Raw genomic sequence first — 16,226 nt, forward strand, 5'->3', positions numbered from 1 at the left:
AAAGACATCTTTCCCTCCCCACCTTTATCTGCTTTCCGGAGGGACAACTCTCTCCGTGACTCCCTTGTCCGCTCCACACTCCCCTCCAGCTCCACCACACCCGGCACTTTTCCCTGCAACCACAGGAAGTGCTACACCTGCCCCTACACCTCCCCCCAACCCCCATCCCAGGCCCCAAGAAGACTTTCCACATCAAGCAGATGTTCACCTGCACATCTGCCAATGTGGTATACTGCATCTGCTGTACCCGGTGTGGCTTCCTCTACATCGGGGAAACCAAGCGGAGACTCGGGGACCGCTTTGCAGAACACCTACGCTCGGTTCGCAACAAACAACTGCACCTCCCAGTCGCGAACCATTTCAACTCCCCCTCCCATTCCTCAGATGACATGTCCATCCTGGGCCTCCTGCAGTGCCACAACGATGCCACCCGAAGGTTGCAGGAACAGCAACTCATATTCCGCTTGGGAACCCTGCAGCCCAATGGTATCAATGTGGATTTCACAAGTTTCAAAATCTCCCCTCCCCCCACCGCATCCCAAAACCAGTCCAACTCGTCCCTGCCTCCCTAACCTGTTCTTCCTCCCACCTATCCCCTCCTCCCACCTCAAGCCGCACCTCCATCTCCTACCGACCAACCTCATCCCGCCCCCTTGACCTGTCCGTCCTCCCTGGACTGACCTATCCCCTTCCTAACTCCCTACCTACACTCACCTTTACTGGCTCCATCCCCGCCTCTTCGACCTGTTTGTTTCCTCTCCACCTATCCTCTCCTCTATCCCTCTTCTATCCGCCTCCCACTCTCTCCCTATTTATTTCAAAACCCCCTTCCCCTCCCCCTTTTCTGATGAAGGGTCTAGGCCCGAAACGTCAGCCTCTCTGCTCCTATGATGCTGCTTGGCCTGCTGTGTTCATCCAGCCCTGAACCTTGTTGTCTCGGATTCTCCAGCATCTGCAGTTCCTACTATCTCAGGAGAATTATTCATTGCTTTTCATCTGCCCCAATGTCATTTGCCTGGAAAAATTAACAGACTCTTTCCACATACTGGGTCCAGTCTTTGATGGCAGAATCGAATGAGTTAAGCTTCCCAAATAGCAGCATGATGCTGGAAATGCTTAACTCAACTCAAAGGTGACTGTTGTGAGCAAATCTCTTCAGAGGCATGTTTTTCTCTCATCACCACTGAAATAACTCCGCAAAGGTCGGTATCCCATCATTAAGTCACCCTCTATTTACATGTGCATAGTACACGACACTGACCCAGCTGACACAGAGTCAGGTCTCAGAGTGAACAGAGTCCCTGGCAATCCTGTTTTCATCTGTCAGCCAGGGCTCCCTGATTGGACGAGGTTAACAGCCCCAATCAGGGAACTCATATTGTACCTGGCTGACCTAATTACGATCACTTAAACAGTAGTCAGGTGCCTGTTACCAATATTCCATATTGACTGTCAGCTATATTCAGTTGCTAGCTGCTTCAGCCAATAGCAAGTTTACCAACTTAGGTGCACTTATCTTTATTTGCATGCTGATGTAGAGCTAAATATTAATGCCAGAGCTATGATTGACACATGAGCCCAGATATATCCCAGTCTCAATATGAAGAACTGCCACCTCCTAGTTTTATCTGTCATATTTCATCACACATGTTTTCCATTGCTGCTTCACTCATGCCCCACCCCATCCTGAAAGCAGTGAACCTTATTCTGTTTATGGTCCAAAGAGCAAAATGACCTCTCAAACACTGTCAATCTGGTATGGTGCCTCAGTGGTTAGCACTGTTGCCTTACAGCACCAGGGATCTGGGTTCGTTTCCACCCTTGGCCGACTGTCTGTGTGGAGTTTGCACATTCTCCCCGTGTCTGCGTGGGTTTCCTCTGGGTACTCTGGTTTCCTCCCACAATCCAAAGATGTGCAGGTTAGGTGGATTGGCCGTGCTAAATTGCCCATAGTGTTCAGGGATGTGTAGATTAGGTGCGTTATAGGGTGATGCGTCTGGGTGGGATAATCTGAGAGTCGGTGTGGACTTGTTGGGCCGAAGGGCCTGTTTCCACACTATAGTGATTCTATGATTCTCCCCGTGTCTGCATGGGTTTCCTCTGGGTACTCTGGCTTCCCCCCTCAGTCCAAAGATGGGCAGGTTAGGGTGGATTGGCTGTATTAAATTGCCCATAGTGTCCAGGGGTGTGCAGGCTAGGTTGATCGGCCAGGGGAAATGCAGGTGTGGAGTGGGTCTGGGTGGGATGCTGTTTGGAGCGTTGGTGAGGATTTGATGGGCCGAATGGCCTTCCCCCCAACTGTAGGGATTCTATGATCAGCAGTGGTTAACATCTTCAGCCAATGGAGTTTTGACAACCAGGCCATATTCTGGCAGGCATGAGCATCAGATAGCTTGCTGGAAATCTCCCTCACTGCTTCAAAACACCTGAGGCCAATTGTAATTTCCTGATTGTCTCCCAGACTGAGGGATGGATATTATGATGAAGATTTCAGTACATCCCAGGCAGGATGACAGGGGGCAATATGCTTCCATCACTAGAGAAGCATAGAGTGAGCCATTAAATCTTGTTGATAGAAATTGCTGGGTGACCTGCTCTGGAACAGTCAAAACAAAAGCTGAATAAAAGACACACCACAATAAGGGTTAGTTACAGCAAAGCAACACACTGAAATGGTGCGAGCAGGGGCTTACGTTCTGAAATTGTCTAACTCTATCACATTTGGAAATAGAAAGAGAAGTTGAGTTCAGATAAGGGAAGAACAGGGCAGAAATTTCAGAAAATATTCTACTGCAAAGTAAGAATGTTCAGAATTCCAGCTGCCACAGATGCAACACACAGTCCCAAATCACAGTCTGCATTTATACCTTAATGAAACTGGACTGAAAATAAACGGAGCTTAATACCATTACATTACTTTAGATCAAATGATTGTGCAATGGAGAAAGGCATAAGTATGCAAGTGACTGGAAAATGTGAGGTGTTCTTCAGACTTGACGATCCATGGTCGTAGCAGAAGATAAAAACCCTAAATTCATTGAAAGGCCAGGAAGTCATCTATTTTTGTTTGAGTAACTTTTCACATCAATAACTAATAATTTTCCCAAAATGTTGCCATTGGCTTATGAAAATGCTACGAGTCTCTCTCAAGGTCCAGAGCTACAGGAGCAGCTTTTGTGCTTAAGGGCAGAACAGCCCACATTGCCAAACTCCCACTGATGTAGCAGTGGTGTTTTTACTCCAGATCTTTCAATCCTTCCTTGATCAGGTTCAGTTCGTAGCAGAGTGTTTCGTAGCGGTAGGCCATTCGTATCTGAGGTACATTCGTCTTCTGAATGCGGTTTCCTGCCGGGCCTTCCTGATGGTAGTTAGATCCCAGAAAGTGAGCCTTCTCCTGAAAAGTAAGATGAAGTAAACATTCAAATCAGTGCTTCAATCCCATCGAAAGCACAAAATCCTTCTGGTAAACAAAGTGACAGAAGGGAGATGGTGAACAAAAAAGGACTCATCTTTTTAAAAATATAAAACCAGTCCGTCTGGTTCATTAATGCCCTTTAGGGAAGGAAACTGTCATTGTTACCTAGTCTTGCCTATATGTGACTCCAGACCCACAGCAATGCGGTTGACTCTGGGCAATTAGGGATGGGCAATTAATGCTGCCTCGCTAGTGATTCCCTCATCACGTAAATGAATAAAGAAACAAAAAGTATTGTTCCTCAGACTTATACAAAACCTGGATCTATGCTTACTTGCATAACTATATATATATGTATAGAGGGGTTGGTTAGCTCAGTTGGCCAGATGGCTGGTTTGCAATGAAGAGTGATGTCTAAACCATGGATTCTCCTTTCATTTCAGGCATAGTGACCCCCAAGTTTAACCACTGCCAGTTGACTGTCTCAGTGAGCGAGCAGCCCTATGGTCCGGTGGGACTATGATGACTTTACCTGTACCTATACATAGTTGATTGATTGACTGATTGGCCGTATAGAATGACTAGGTAACACAGCCAAACTAACTGATGAACTGCAGACAGAGTAAGATAGAGACCTCTGATGATCTAGATTCTTTAAAGATTTAACTCCTTTCTGAAGTCTGCGCTTCAACACAACATGGTTCAGGTTTTCTTCATTGTAGCTTGCTTGGATTTAGGAATGGGAAGATCAAACCAGTTCCATCATGGCCAGGGTCTTACTTTCATTTGCAAATTTGTGGCTGGATGATGTCTTGATAACTTACAGGTCATGCTAACCACAAGTCCACTCAAGACACACTAGTCCTGAATCTGTCAGCAAATGTTGGAGACTAATAAAGACCTAGCCACCTTGTGGCCAAGGGGGCGAAAGTCAAATCTTTTGGTCCCATAAGGAATCTTTCTTTCCCTAGGCATTCTTCACTGGGAGGTGGGGAAATGGAATTGGGGACCAGGTGGATTTGCTAATCCACACAGATACTCCCTTACTTTGTCGAACACCAGTTCTGTGGGCAAAAAAACTAAAAGAACTGCAGATGCTGGAAATCTAAAACAAAAACTGAAACTAGAAGGGTCACTGAAGGAGGGTCTGAAGGTCTGAAGAAGGGTCGCTGGACCCGAAACACCAACACTGATTTCTCTCCGCAGATGTTGCCAGATTGGCTGAGCTTTTCCAGTAATTTCTGTTTATGTACCAGTTCCAAGGGTCCACTCCAACCACTACAAACGTCAGCGTTATTCCCGCTGGCTCCAAATTGCAGTCAGTTTTATAGAGTTTTTGCCAATTAATTCACCCTTTGAGGGAATGGGTGGATCACCATCTGTTCACCCCCGCTTAATTTTCACCCCAAGTTAACATCAGGAAGTGTAGCCTTTAAGAGAAAAAAAAGGGTAGCTATTGATGTACACCTTAGATTTTTTTTTTCTGCGTGAGCCTCATGATGTTGCTAAAATCAGAGAATCTTACGCATTTGAAGGAGGCCATGTGGTCCATCAGTGCTATTGACTTTTGAAAGTTTCTGTTGAATTTGCTTCCAACCTCCTTTCAGACAATATATTGCAAATCATAACAAATCGCTTTGGCACACTGATAGTGTCCCTACCCTGGGCTGGGAGGCCCAGGTTCAAATCCCATCTACTGCAAGGTGTGTTAAGAATAGCTTGATTAGGAAATATAGGTTAAACATAAAAATAGTTGTTTTGCTGCTTCTGTCAAACCTATGTTCTCTGGTTACTAATGCACTCGTGGATAGAAACAGTCCCTCTTCATTCACCCTATCAAAACCCCGCGTAAGTTTGAACAACGCTGTTAAATCGCTACTAAATTCCATAAACACACCCTAAGACAAATAAGCTGGGAAACTGCAAAGTGAAAAGGACTCTTAAAACATGATGTATGGAAAAGGAAATGTGAGTAATGGCTATTTGTTAAGAGCGGAAAAGCAACAGAGGGGCAAAGGGGAGGGCAGTGGAATGACGGATCAACCCAGGAATAATTGGATGATGGATGTCACAGTGATTGAAGTTGAGTTACAGTGGATGTGTGAGGTTGGTACAAGATAAACAAGTATCGGATACCATGACTGTCGATCTTTTGGCAGGGGGAGCTATAAAGAGGACAGGACAGGATTAAATATTTCCGCCACTTCTCCAATCACTCCTGCTATCTCTTTCGGACCTAAGGCACGTTCCCAAAGTGCAGTGTCCAGAAATGGTTTCAATATTCCAGTCTAGTACCAACTAGTGATTTACAAACGTTTAGCATAACGCTGTTTCTTTTGATTTTTATGCCCGTTGTTTTCAACATATACCTTTCATTATTAGTATATAATTGATATGAGTTGAATTGTGCCATATGATTATATTTCATAAACAGGCTAAACTTTCACCTTGAAGGGGAGAAAGGTATTTAATCAAAAAAAGCTAAGGTGTGATAAGACTAGAAGTTTTTTTTTGTTCATTCATGAGATGAGGGCATCATTGGCTGGGCCAGCATTTATTCCCCATCCCTAATTGCCCAGAGGGCAGTTAAGAGTCAAACACATTGCAGTGGGTCTGGAGCCACATGTAGGCCAGACCAGGTAAGGACTTTAGTGATCAAGGTGGTTTTTTCCAACAATTGACAATGAATTTATGGTCATCATTAGACTTTTAATTCCAGATTTTGATTGAATTCAAATTCCAACTTCTGCCATGGCAGGATTCAAACCCATATCCCCAGAACATTAGCTGGGTCTCTAGATTAACAATCCAGCAATAATACCACGAGGCCATCACATCCCTGTGTCAATGTGTAAGAGAGTTAACTTTTCAAAAACGGCTTTGGAAGGCTCACCAGTACAACCTAAATATCCCCAAATCATATCCAGTTACCTGTTTAGAGAAGCTACTCTGCAGGACACTGTTCCGTGCTATCTCACAGATGTCACAGGTATTAAGCTTGAAGACCTGAGCAGCAATGGCATATTCCTCCATCAATGGTTCCTGTCAACAAGTTATAGAGTTTAAAGATATGGCAATAGTCTATTTAAATTAACAGTGGGAATACAGGAATCTAGTAGCATAGTGGTTAAGTTACTAACCAAACAGTCTAGAGGTCTAGGCTAATGAATTGGTAAATATGAGTTCAAATGTCATTGTACCAATTTGTGAATTTAAAATTCAATGAAAGACATGTGGAACAAAAAGCTAGTTATCTGGCCATGTGAAAATCTGGCAAATGTGAGGTTGTCGACTTTGACAGGAAGAATAGAAAAGCAGAATATAATTTAAATAGAGAGGGTGATGGCTGAAGTCTATAGTAAAACAGGTTCTGGGTGTCCCTTATTGGGGCTGTTAATCTGGTCCATTCATGGTGCCGTGGCTGACATAAAAGGGTGAATGTCAGGAACCTGGGCCTCCTGGTTCTGAACATAGAACATAGAACAGTACAGTGCAGTACAGGCCCTTTGGCCCACGATGTTGTGCCGACCTATTATCCTACTAAGATCAATCTACCCTGCATACCCTACATTACACTAGCATCCATGTGCCTATCCAAGAGTTGCTTAAATGTCTCTAAAATATCTGACTCCACTACCACCGCCAGCAGTACATTCCACACACCCACCACTCTCTGTGTAAAGAACCTACCTCTGACACCTCCCCTATGCCTTCCTCCAATCACCTTAAAATTATGCCCCCTCGTAATAGTCATTTCCACCCTGGGAAAAAGTCTCTGGCTTTTCACTCTATCTATGCCTCTCATCATCTTGTAAACCTCTATCAAGTCACCTCTCATCCGTCTTCGCTCCAATGAAAAAAGACCTAGCTCCCTCAACCTTTCCTCATAAGACCTGCCCTCCAGTCCAGGCAGCATCCTGGTAAATCTCCTCTGCACCCTCTCCAAAGCTTTCTCATCCTTCCTATAATGAGGTGACCAGAACTGAACACAATATTCCAAGGTAAACACTGCACCACAAGAGCCCAAACCTGCCCAGTCTCCCACCACAAAACATTGAAATAATGGCCAAGACATTTCTGTTGTCGATAGCTGACAGATGGTAATGGATCAGGAGATTTCTGTGCTGTATGACTCTATGAAGCTCCACATAATAACCTGTTCAAAAATCTATCAACCCCTATCAAAAATCTATCAAAAATCTAAGGCTGAGGAAGTCATGGGTCTGGAAATGTGAGACACTCTGTTGATTTTGTCGATAAATTGCTGCCTATTTTTCAATGGAGTCAGACTGAGTAGGAGGTTCCCTGGCACATTTTATCATCCCTATTGAAGTATCACACCCCAGTTTGTGATTTGGGCTCTGGGGAAGGCATTACTCATGACCTCAAGCCAGCTAGATAATAGGGAGGAGATGGAGAATGGGGAAAGAAAAGTCACTCTTGTCACATCCAGTAAACCCTGCTGCAAATATTAGTGAAAAAAGCAGTTGACACCTAACCTGCTCATTTTTGAAGAACATCTGAGATACTTGAAGATGGCCAGTACCATGAATTGTGAGCTCACAAGAACAGGTCATTCGGCGTCTGAGTCCTCTCCCGAGGGTAGTGTTGGGCACAGGCTGCCTCCAGGCCCTTGCTCAAATGGCTTTAATCTTGGTGGCTTTGTAATCCTAAGGGACGTGTCGCCCTCTTAGGCCTGTTACCACTCAACTATGTACTCCTTCATTGCAGTGATAGCCTTGTACCTCCGAGTCCGAAGGTTCAAGCCCCACACCAATGATTTGAGCAGTTAATTTAGGCTGCTACTCCAATGCAGTGTTGACAGTGTATTACAAGTGCCATATTTGAATGAAACATTAAACTGACACTCCATCTGTCCTCAGAATGATGCAGACACTATATGAAGAACAGCAAAGATGTTATCTCTAGCCAATATTCATCGCTCAATCAATGTCAGTTGAAAAAATGACTATTACTTCTTGGCTGTTTTGAGGACATAGAGGTTGTGAAAGATGATACGCAAATGCAAATTCTTTACTTTCTTCCAAATGGAGGTTGTGGGAGAATGGGAATCTTGCTGATACTTGTGCTCTCTAAGTTTCATTGACTGTGGAACCACTGATGGTGCCTGGTGTCGAGCAGCAGCCTTTGGACAGATTGGAGAACTGCCTATGTCCTATAATCTAATATCTTATTATGTGCAGAATTTACCCTTTGAGCTATCAGGATTGCTTTAAAAGTGTTTATACTACAGAAAAAAACCCCCTAGATATCTTTACAGTAACACTGGCAAAGCGAAAGTCTGCTTTAGAAATGATCTGGGTTGTGATAACAGGATGTTACTATATTGGAACAGTTAATTCGCAATAGTTACAGAGTACTGCACCCAGTATTCAGTTAACTTTTCCAACAGAGTTAAGTTAATCTAAGTTCTTCTTTCTTTTGTTTGCAATTTAACTACAGTATCTAAATAAATTGTGTTTTTGCTTAATGTTGAGTAGTTTGACCAGTCATATTGCATCTGGAACACAGCACATCACATCCACCTTTAAAATAAAAAAAATTAGGGTCTGTGTGACCTTCTTAAAATATTTTGAGGGGTTCTGGTCTGGGTCCACAACAGTTGCGCTTACCTTGGTGTAATGGAATTGCATGGGATCATCAGTGGAGAGTGAGACCATCAGCCCTTTCCTCAGAAACTCAGGAAGTGGATTCTTGGCATACTCCAGGAACAGGCTGTTATTGCTGAGAGGAGACAAGGCGATGGGGATCTGAGTCAGAAAGTACAGGTACTGCAGCACTGGGCTCTGAAAGAACAATGGAACCTCTAAATATCAGTTTTACATTCTTCATTTCTGCATTCAATGTGTGCCTCCATATGTCTGAACATGTCTGGTCTTCTCACAGAACAATAAGAACAAACCCCAGTTACAGGTCTGGGAGGAATGGGGTAATAATTGTACTAATAAGGGATTAAATTGTCCAGGAGCTTTTCTCAACCCAACCTTTGAATTGCCCACTGATTGTCACTGATAAACCAGATGCTAGTTCACCAAAGAACCCATGGACATCGATCATCCAGTGGATGCTACTAACAGCTTCAAATGATGCGCAATATTGTACAGAAGCCATTTCCCAAATGTATGGTAAGGCGTTCAGTCACCTCCCCATTGTTCTCATGGGCACTAACAACCATGTTTTTGGATGGGGTTTGGAGAGTACTCCAATCTGCTTCCCCATGTAGATCTCCTGGCTACACATGGAAAACCCACCACTGGGTCTTTCAGGTGAAAACACTCCAGCTGGAAACCTTCCTACTGGAAACGCTTTCTGTTGGAAATAGCTCCCAGTGCCTCACTGTCCATCCCTATCCCACTGACAGAAACCACTTGTTGGAATGGCCTGTCGACAGAGCTTAGTGAACTAGTCCAAGCTTTCCTGACCAGCTCGGCAGCTTATGTGACTCAGTGTGCTATCCTCCATCAAACCTATCCTGGGCTGGGGAGGCTGGAGTTCCCAGCTTGGAGATTTCCCAGTCCCAGCTCTGTCACATTGACAGGCTGGCCCTGTTTGACTGAGCAGTGTTTTCCAACTGAGACCAGGTTCCCAATCAGGCTCACATTACTTCAGCACAAACAGCTACCGCTCCGTTAAGCTTGTTTTTACATTTTTCAAATGGATTGGAATGGATTGTGGAGGAATTAGCTCAAATGGTAGGGCACTAACTTAGCATGTGAGAAGTAGTGGGATCACTGGCCATGTTCTCCAGTTTGGTGAGGGACACGGTGGATCAGTAGTTAGCACTGCTGCCTCACAGGTCCAATCCAGCCTCGGGTGACTGTCTTTGTGGAATTGACACATTCTCCCTGTGTCTGTGTGGTGTTTCCTCCCAGATGTACAGGTAAATGTGGGGTTTACAGGGATAGGGTAGGATGCGCTTTGAAGGGTGGGTGCAGTCTCGATGGGCTGAATGGCCACTGTGTACTGTAGGGATTCTATGAGAGTGAGCTAGCCTGTGTGAGTGGATTATTCCAGTTGGGAAATTGAGGAAAGTCTATTTGTTGGGATTCCCTGCAAACCCTCCAGATCTAACTCCTTCCCCAAAGTCCGCATCTCACTGCATTCCAACCTTTTTCAGATTGAGTCCGTGGGAGATGTTATCTGCTGTCATGAAGGCTGCAAGTAGATGTGTCACAGCTCCAGCCTCGCCACAGTGTGGACGGAACAAGAAAGTGTTTAACCCTCTCTCCCTGAAAGAAAGAGACAAGATGAAACCATGAATATTACCTCACTTCAAAACCCTTTAATTCACAGAATTAAAATCCATCTCGATCATTTGTCTGAACATATAACGATATCATTTATCACTTTCATCCTTTTGGCCATGTAGTACAGTCGTGATAATTCAGATATATTCCAACTTCTCTTGCTCCCCCATTGCTTCCCACCTCAGGACTCAGGTTAAAATAGCAGCTCAGGTCTCAGTGAATTTTGTGCATATCTAAAGGGGACACCATCAGCTGGAGACTGAATGTCCTTGACATGACAATTTAAAATTCAGTCAGCCAAACTGAAATGAGAAAGGAAGTGGATAAATCCCTTGATTTATTTTAATTGGCCCACTTCCTTGCCAACTATCACTCTATTTAATTTAGACTGACACTTTGATTAAGTGGAGGTTGCAGTGTAGTGGCAATGTTGCTGAGCTAATCATCTAGAACACCACGTTAAATATTCTGGGAATATGGGCTCAAATCACATTGTAGCATAAGATTAAAAATTGAATTTGACAAAAACCTAGCTCCTTTATAACCATTGTCATAAAAATCTGAAGAAGGGTGGGGTTTGGAGGGGAATTTACGTACGATTATGATTTCATACATCTAATCTGATTCGATTCCACCTTTGGGCGACTGTCTGTGTGGAGTTTGCACATTCTCCCCGTGTCTGCTTGGGTTTCTTCTGGGTGCTCCGGTTTCCTCCTAAAGTCCAAAGATGTCCAGGCTCGGTGGATTGATCATGCTAAATTGCCCATAGTGTTTAGGGATGTGTGGATTAGGTGTATTGTGGGGGATGGGTCTGGCTGGGATGCACTGAGGGTCTGTGTGGACTTGTTGGGCCGAAGGGCCTGTTTCCACACTGTAGGGATTCTAAGGGTCCCGACCCGAAACATCAACTTTCCTGCTCATCTGATGCTGCCTGGCCTGCTGTGTTCCTCCAGCCCCACACTGTGTTACGTCATTAAAATCTATCTGCTTTACCAATATCCTCCAAGAAAGGAAACCTACCATCAGTGGTTGATCTACATGTGACTCCAGACCCACAACAATGTGGTTGACTCTTAATTGGCAATAAATGCTGGCCTTACCAACATCCCATGAATACATTCTTAAGAAGTACAAATTGACAGGTTGATAGGTTCTACCATAAGTGGCAAATGTTTTTGGGTGGTAAAATCCTCCTATGTAACTGCCAAGCTATAAATGGTCATTACTCTAATGAGGGAGTTTTATTTTACAGGCATTTGTTCCAAAATGTCTTCAAAGCATTGCTCATGTGCTTTGTTTTAAACTCAGCAATTTGACTGGCACCAACAGAAGGACTGAGCTATATCTGTATACCATAGGAACTCTTTATCACTTAAACCATAGGAACTCTTTATCACTTAAACCATGAGTGACCATCTTCCAAGGACATGTCTTACATTTGGGTTAACACGAGGGTGGAAGTTCATCCTTTTCAGCAATTTTGAAGAGAATTGTTACATTGTACAAATCCCTTCGAGCACTGGGATCTTTACTTATGTCTTCAGCGATTCAGGATTCCTTTTCACTTCATCATTGCACCGTAATAATATCCATTTCCATACGATATGTGCTTAGTGTTCAATCTGGAAATTCTAATAGAAATCAATGTGGAATGAGGGAGCCCCCGTGCGAAAATCAGCAAGAACTGTTTCCCAGGTAATGATTTTCTGACACATTCCATTCTCAAATACAAACACTCTCTCACATCCACCCCATCTACTTCAAAGAAAGGTCATAAGCATTCTTCAACAATTATAATCAAACAAAGCCACAGTGTAAAGGTGAAAATAATGAGGAAATCCTAAATCCCATGTTCTTTTAGGGGAGAAATCTATATTTAATGTTGGGGTAATGGAATGTAGGCATTAAGTTTTCTAAGGAATTGATTTCTGGTAAAACACCTGGCTTCCAGTAAATGATCATTTGGCCAAGTTACATGGGAGATTAACAACAAAACAGAAAAAAACGTTTCTAAGGTTTTGGAGTAGATTTGTAGCTCGGGTTGTGGGTGTTGAGGTTGGTTGGCTCGCTGAGCTGGTTTGTTGTTCCGGAACAACAAAGCAGTTTGGTGAGCCAGCCAACCTCAGAAAAAAATGTTAATAAGAACTTCAGAATAGGGATGAATGGTTTGCATAGTGCTTAGAACAATCTGGTTACAGAGCAAAGAAAATTTCGCTCCAGTGGGGCTCATGAAAGTCAGTAACTGGTTAAAACCTCTTGTTAATTGAATAAATTCTAAACTGCAAGCTAGATTTCTGGGATGTCTAAGCTAAGGAGAAAGAAAGAGACAGTTCTAGACACAAAGACTCCGGGATTAAAACCTATTATAATCAAGAATGCTCTGAGCTGGTGTGGCTATGATTAAGTTGCTTGTATTGAATATAACTGTGAGAGAGTTGGAAGAGATTTGAAGGAAAAACATTTCTGGAAGTATACAGAAGACGAAGGAAATCATGTCCCTTATATGAATCAGACCAAATAGTTAATTTTCCATCTTTTGATGAATATTTGACTTGTATGTTGTGCCTATAAATCAAATAAGTGTAGAAGGAAGAGAGACAACAAGGTGCAGGGCTGGATGAACACAGCAGGCCAAGCAGCATCATAGGAGCAGAGAGGCTGACGTTTCGAGCCTAGACCCTTCATCAGAAAAGGGGGAGGGGAAGGGGGTTTTGAAATAAATAGGGAGAGAGTGGGAGGCGGATAGAAGAGGGATAGAGGAGAGGATAGGTGGAGAGGAAACAAACAGGTCGAAGAGGCGGGGATGGAGCCAGTAAAGGTGAGTTTAGGTAGGGAGTTAGGAAGGGGATATTTTGGTTTAGAATATAAGTAATTATGTTCATTGTAATTTTAATATTTTCAATGTATCAACATTTAGAGTGTAGTGGTTAATACTAATGCTTCTATTTTTTGTGAAGTAAAATTTTTTCAGTTAAAACCTGTGGCTTCCTTCATTTACTAAGTACCTGGGGTTATGGAATAAAAAATATATTATTGTGCATCTAGTGTCACATGTAGGCCAGACCAGGTGAGGAAGCAGATTTCTTTCCATACAGGACATTGGGGAACTAATAGTCAGAGGACTTTGGATAGTCATAGGTTCCTCCAACACAGAGACAAGCCCTTCAGCCCAAACTGGTCCATGCTGACCACAATGTCTATCCATGCTAACCCTATTTCCCTGCACTTGGTCCATATCCTTCTAAACCCTTCCTATCCATGTATTCATCCAAATGCCTTTTAGATGTTGTTAATGTACCCCCTCAACCACTTCTGCTGGCAGCTCATTCCATATGCTTAGCACCCTCTGTGTAAAAAAGTTGCCCCTCAGGCTCCCATGTATTCTGTCCCCTCTTACCTTAAACTGATGCCCTCTAGTCCTCAATTTCCCAACCCTGGATATATACAGTCAGGACCAGGAGATTTATCCACCTTCAAACATTCTAATACTTCCAACACTTCTTCTACAGTGATAGGGACTGTCCCGAAGATATCATCACTAACTTCCCCAAGTTCCCAAGTCTTCATGCCTTTCTCCACAGTAATCACAGAGGAGAAATATTCAATCAGGACCTTGCCCATCTCCTGCGGTTCCACACATACATATCCACTTTGGTCCTTGAGGGGTCCTATCTTCTCTCTAGTTATTCTTTTTCCTTTAATATACTTAAAGAATCTCTTTGGATTCACCTTAATCTTCTCAGCCAAAGCTATCTCATGGCCCCTTTCCACCCTCCTGATTTCCTTCTTCAGTAAACTCCTGTATCCCCTATGTATCCCCAGGGATTCCCTTGATCCCAGCTGCCTGTTCCTGAGCCATGCCTCCTTCTTTTTTCTGGTCAAAGCCTCAATATCTCTTGTCAACCAGGGTTTCCTACTCCTGCCACCTTCACAGGAACATATGGACCTTGAACTCTAGCTATCACACTTTTAAAGGCCTCCCGCTTACTGAAGGCCCCTTTGCCTGCAAACGAACTATTCCAATCAACCCCTGCAAGCCCCTGTCTAATTCCATCAAAATTCGCCTTGTCAAAAGACTTTTGGGTAGCCAGAGACTTTTGGATAGTCAGAGGCTTTTTCCCAGGGAGGAAAGGTCAACTACAAGAGGACACAGGTTCAAGATGAGAGGGGGAAAGTTTAGGGGAGAAGTGTGTGGAAAACTTTTCACACGGAGGGTAGCGGGTGCCTGGAACGCACAGCCAGTGGAGCTGGTGGAGGCGGGTAGGTTAGGAACATTTAAGGCATATCTTGATAGACACATGATTGTGAGGCAAATAGGGGGATAGAAACTACGCATGGTCAATAAGTAGTGGGTCAAAATAAGGATCAGGAATTGGCGCAGGCTTGGTGGGCCGAAGGGCCTGTTCCTGTGCTGTATTGTATTGTATAACTGGATGGGTTTTTACAACAATGACAATTATCACGGTTGTTATGACTGGTACTAGCTGGCAATTCCAGATTTATTCATTGAATCTAAATTTCACCACCTGCTGTGGTGGGAGTTGAAGCCATATCCCCATCCTCTTGATTGCTAGTCACATAGTAACATTATCAATGCACGACCATTGCGGGGGGAGACAATATAGATTGGGTAAGGATAGAAGTAATGGGATTAGGTGAAAGTTAAGAAGTGGACAGCTCAAATTTACACAGGGTGGAAAGTAGGAGGTCTAGAAAGCACTGGAACAGTCATGTCTAGAGGTAACAAACTGCTGAATGCATCCAAGGCAGGGGTGAGGAATGGTCAGTGTTACAGAGGTGGAAGTATCTGGTAACATAATGATATGAGGAATTAATCAGTGGTCTCTGTCCATGTAAATGATCAACAAATATAGCAGCAGGGTTCACAGTCTCCTATCGGAGCTCATGCCTGATGGAAGGGCTTTACCTTCGGATGTTGTTGAGGACCATGATGTTAAGATACATATAACAGAGGTAGTAAGAGTATGAAGGATTCTTCGGCATATTCCATTCCTCCGGTTTGGGGCTCTTTGTGCAGAACATGTGGCCACTGTGTTTGGACTCATCATCAACACTGTCAAACCCGGTGATCTAGGGAATTTAGGAAAGGACGAGATGAAGTTCATTAGCCAGCATTAAATAATCATGAATCGTACAGAATTCTTCGCTTCTACAATAAAGACTTGCGTTTATACGCTGCCTGAACACCATCTATCTTAACCACCCCAAGCTGCTTCATATCAAACCTATCAGTCTGTTGTAAAGAAAGCAAAACCAGCATTTATATAGCACCTTGTGTAACCTCAGTGCCTTAACAGCCAAGCAAAAACTTTTAAGTATCATCAATGTTGTAATGTAGGCAATATGGCAGGAAAATTTACACATAGCAAGCTGCCACAAACAGCAATGTGATAACAATCCAATAACCTACTTTTGTGATTGGCTACAACACTCCTCTATGATTCGTCTGAGGATATGAGGGAAACGGTTTAATATCACATCCAAAACTCAATATTCTTAATAGTCTTTCCTTAGGACTGCAC

General features: G+C 43.5%; 1 protein-coding gene across 1 annotated transcript in view; it reads right to left on the minus strand.

Moving 5' to 3' along the window:
* Positions 1-3,235: 3,235 nt before the first annotated feature.
* ampd1 overlaps positions 3,236-16,226 on the minus strand; it is a 55,559-nt gene continuing 42,568 nt past the window's right edge. The window contains exons 9-13 of the mRNA XM_048611844.1: positions 15,611-15,774; positions 10,545-10,665; positions 9,049-9,222; positions 6,347-6,457; positions 3,236-3,394 (exon numbers count right to left, since the gene is read on the minus strand). Of these exons, the coding sequence (XP_048467801.1) occupies positions 3,236-3,394; positions 6,347-6,457; positions 9,049-9,222; positions 10,545-10,665; positions 15,611-15,774 (729 nt within the window). The remainder of the gene's footprint in view (positions 3,395-6,346; positions 6,458-9,048; positions 9,223-10,544; positions 10,666-15,610; positions 15,775-16,226) is intronic.

Source organism: Rhincodon typus, chromosome 25, assembly GCF_021869965.1.
Source record: "Rhincodon typus isolate 14 chromosome 25, sRhiTyp1.1, whole genome shotgun sequence".
Taxonomy (NCBI): Eukaryota; Metazoa; Chordata; class Chondrichthyes; order Orectolobiformes; family Rhincodontidae; genus Rhincodon; species Rhincodon typus.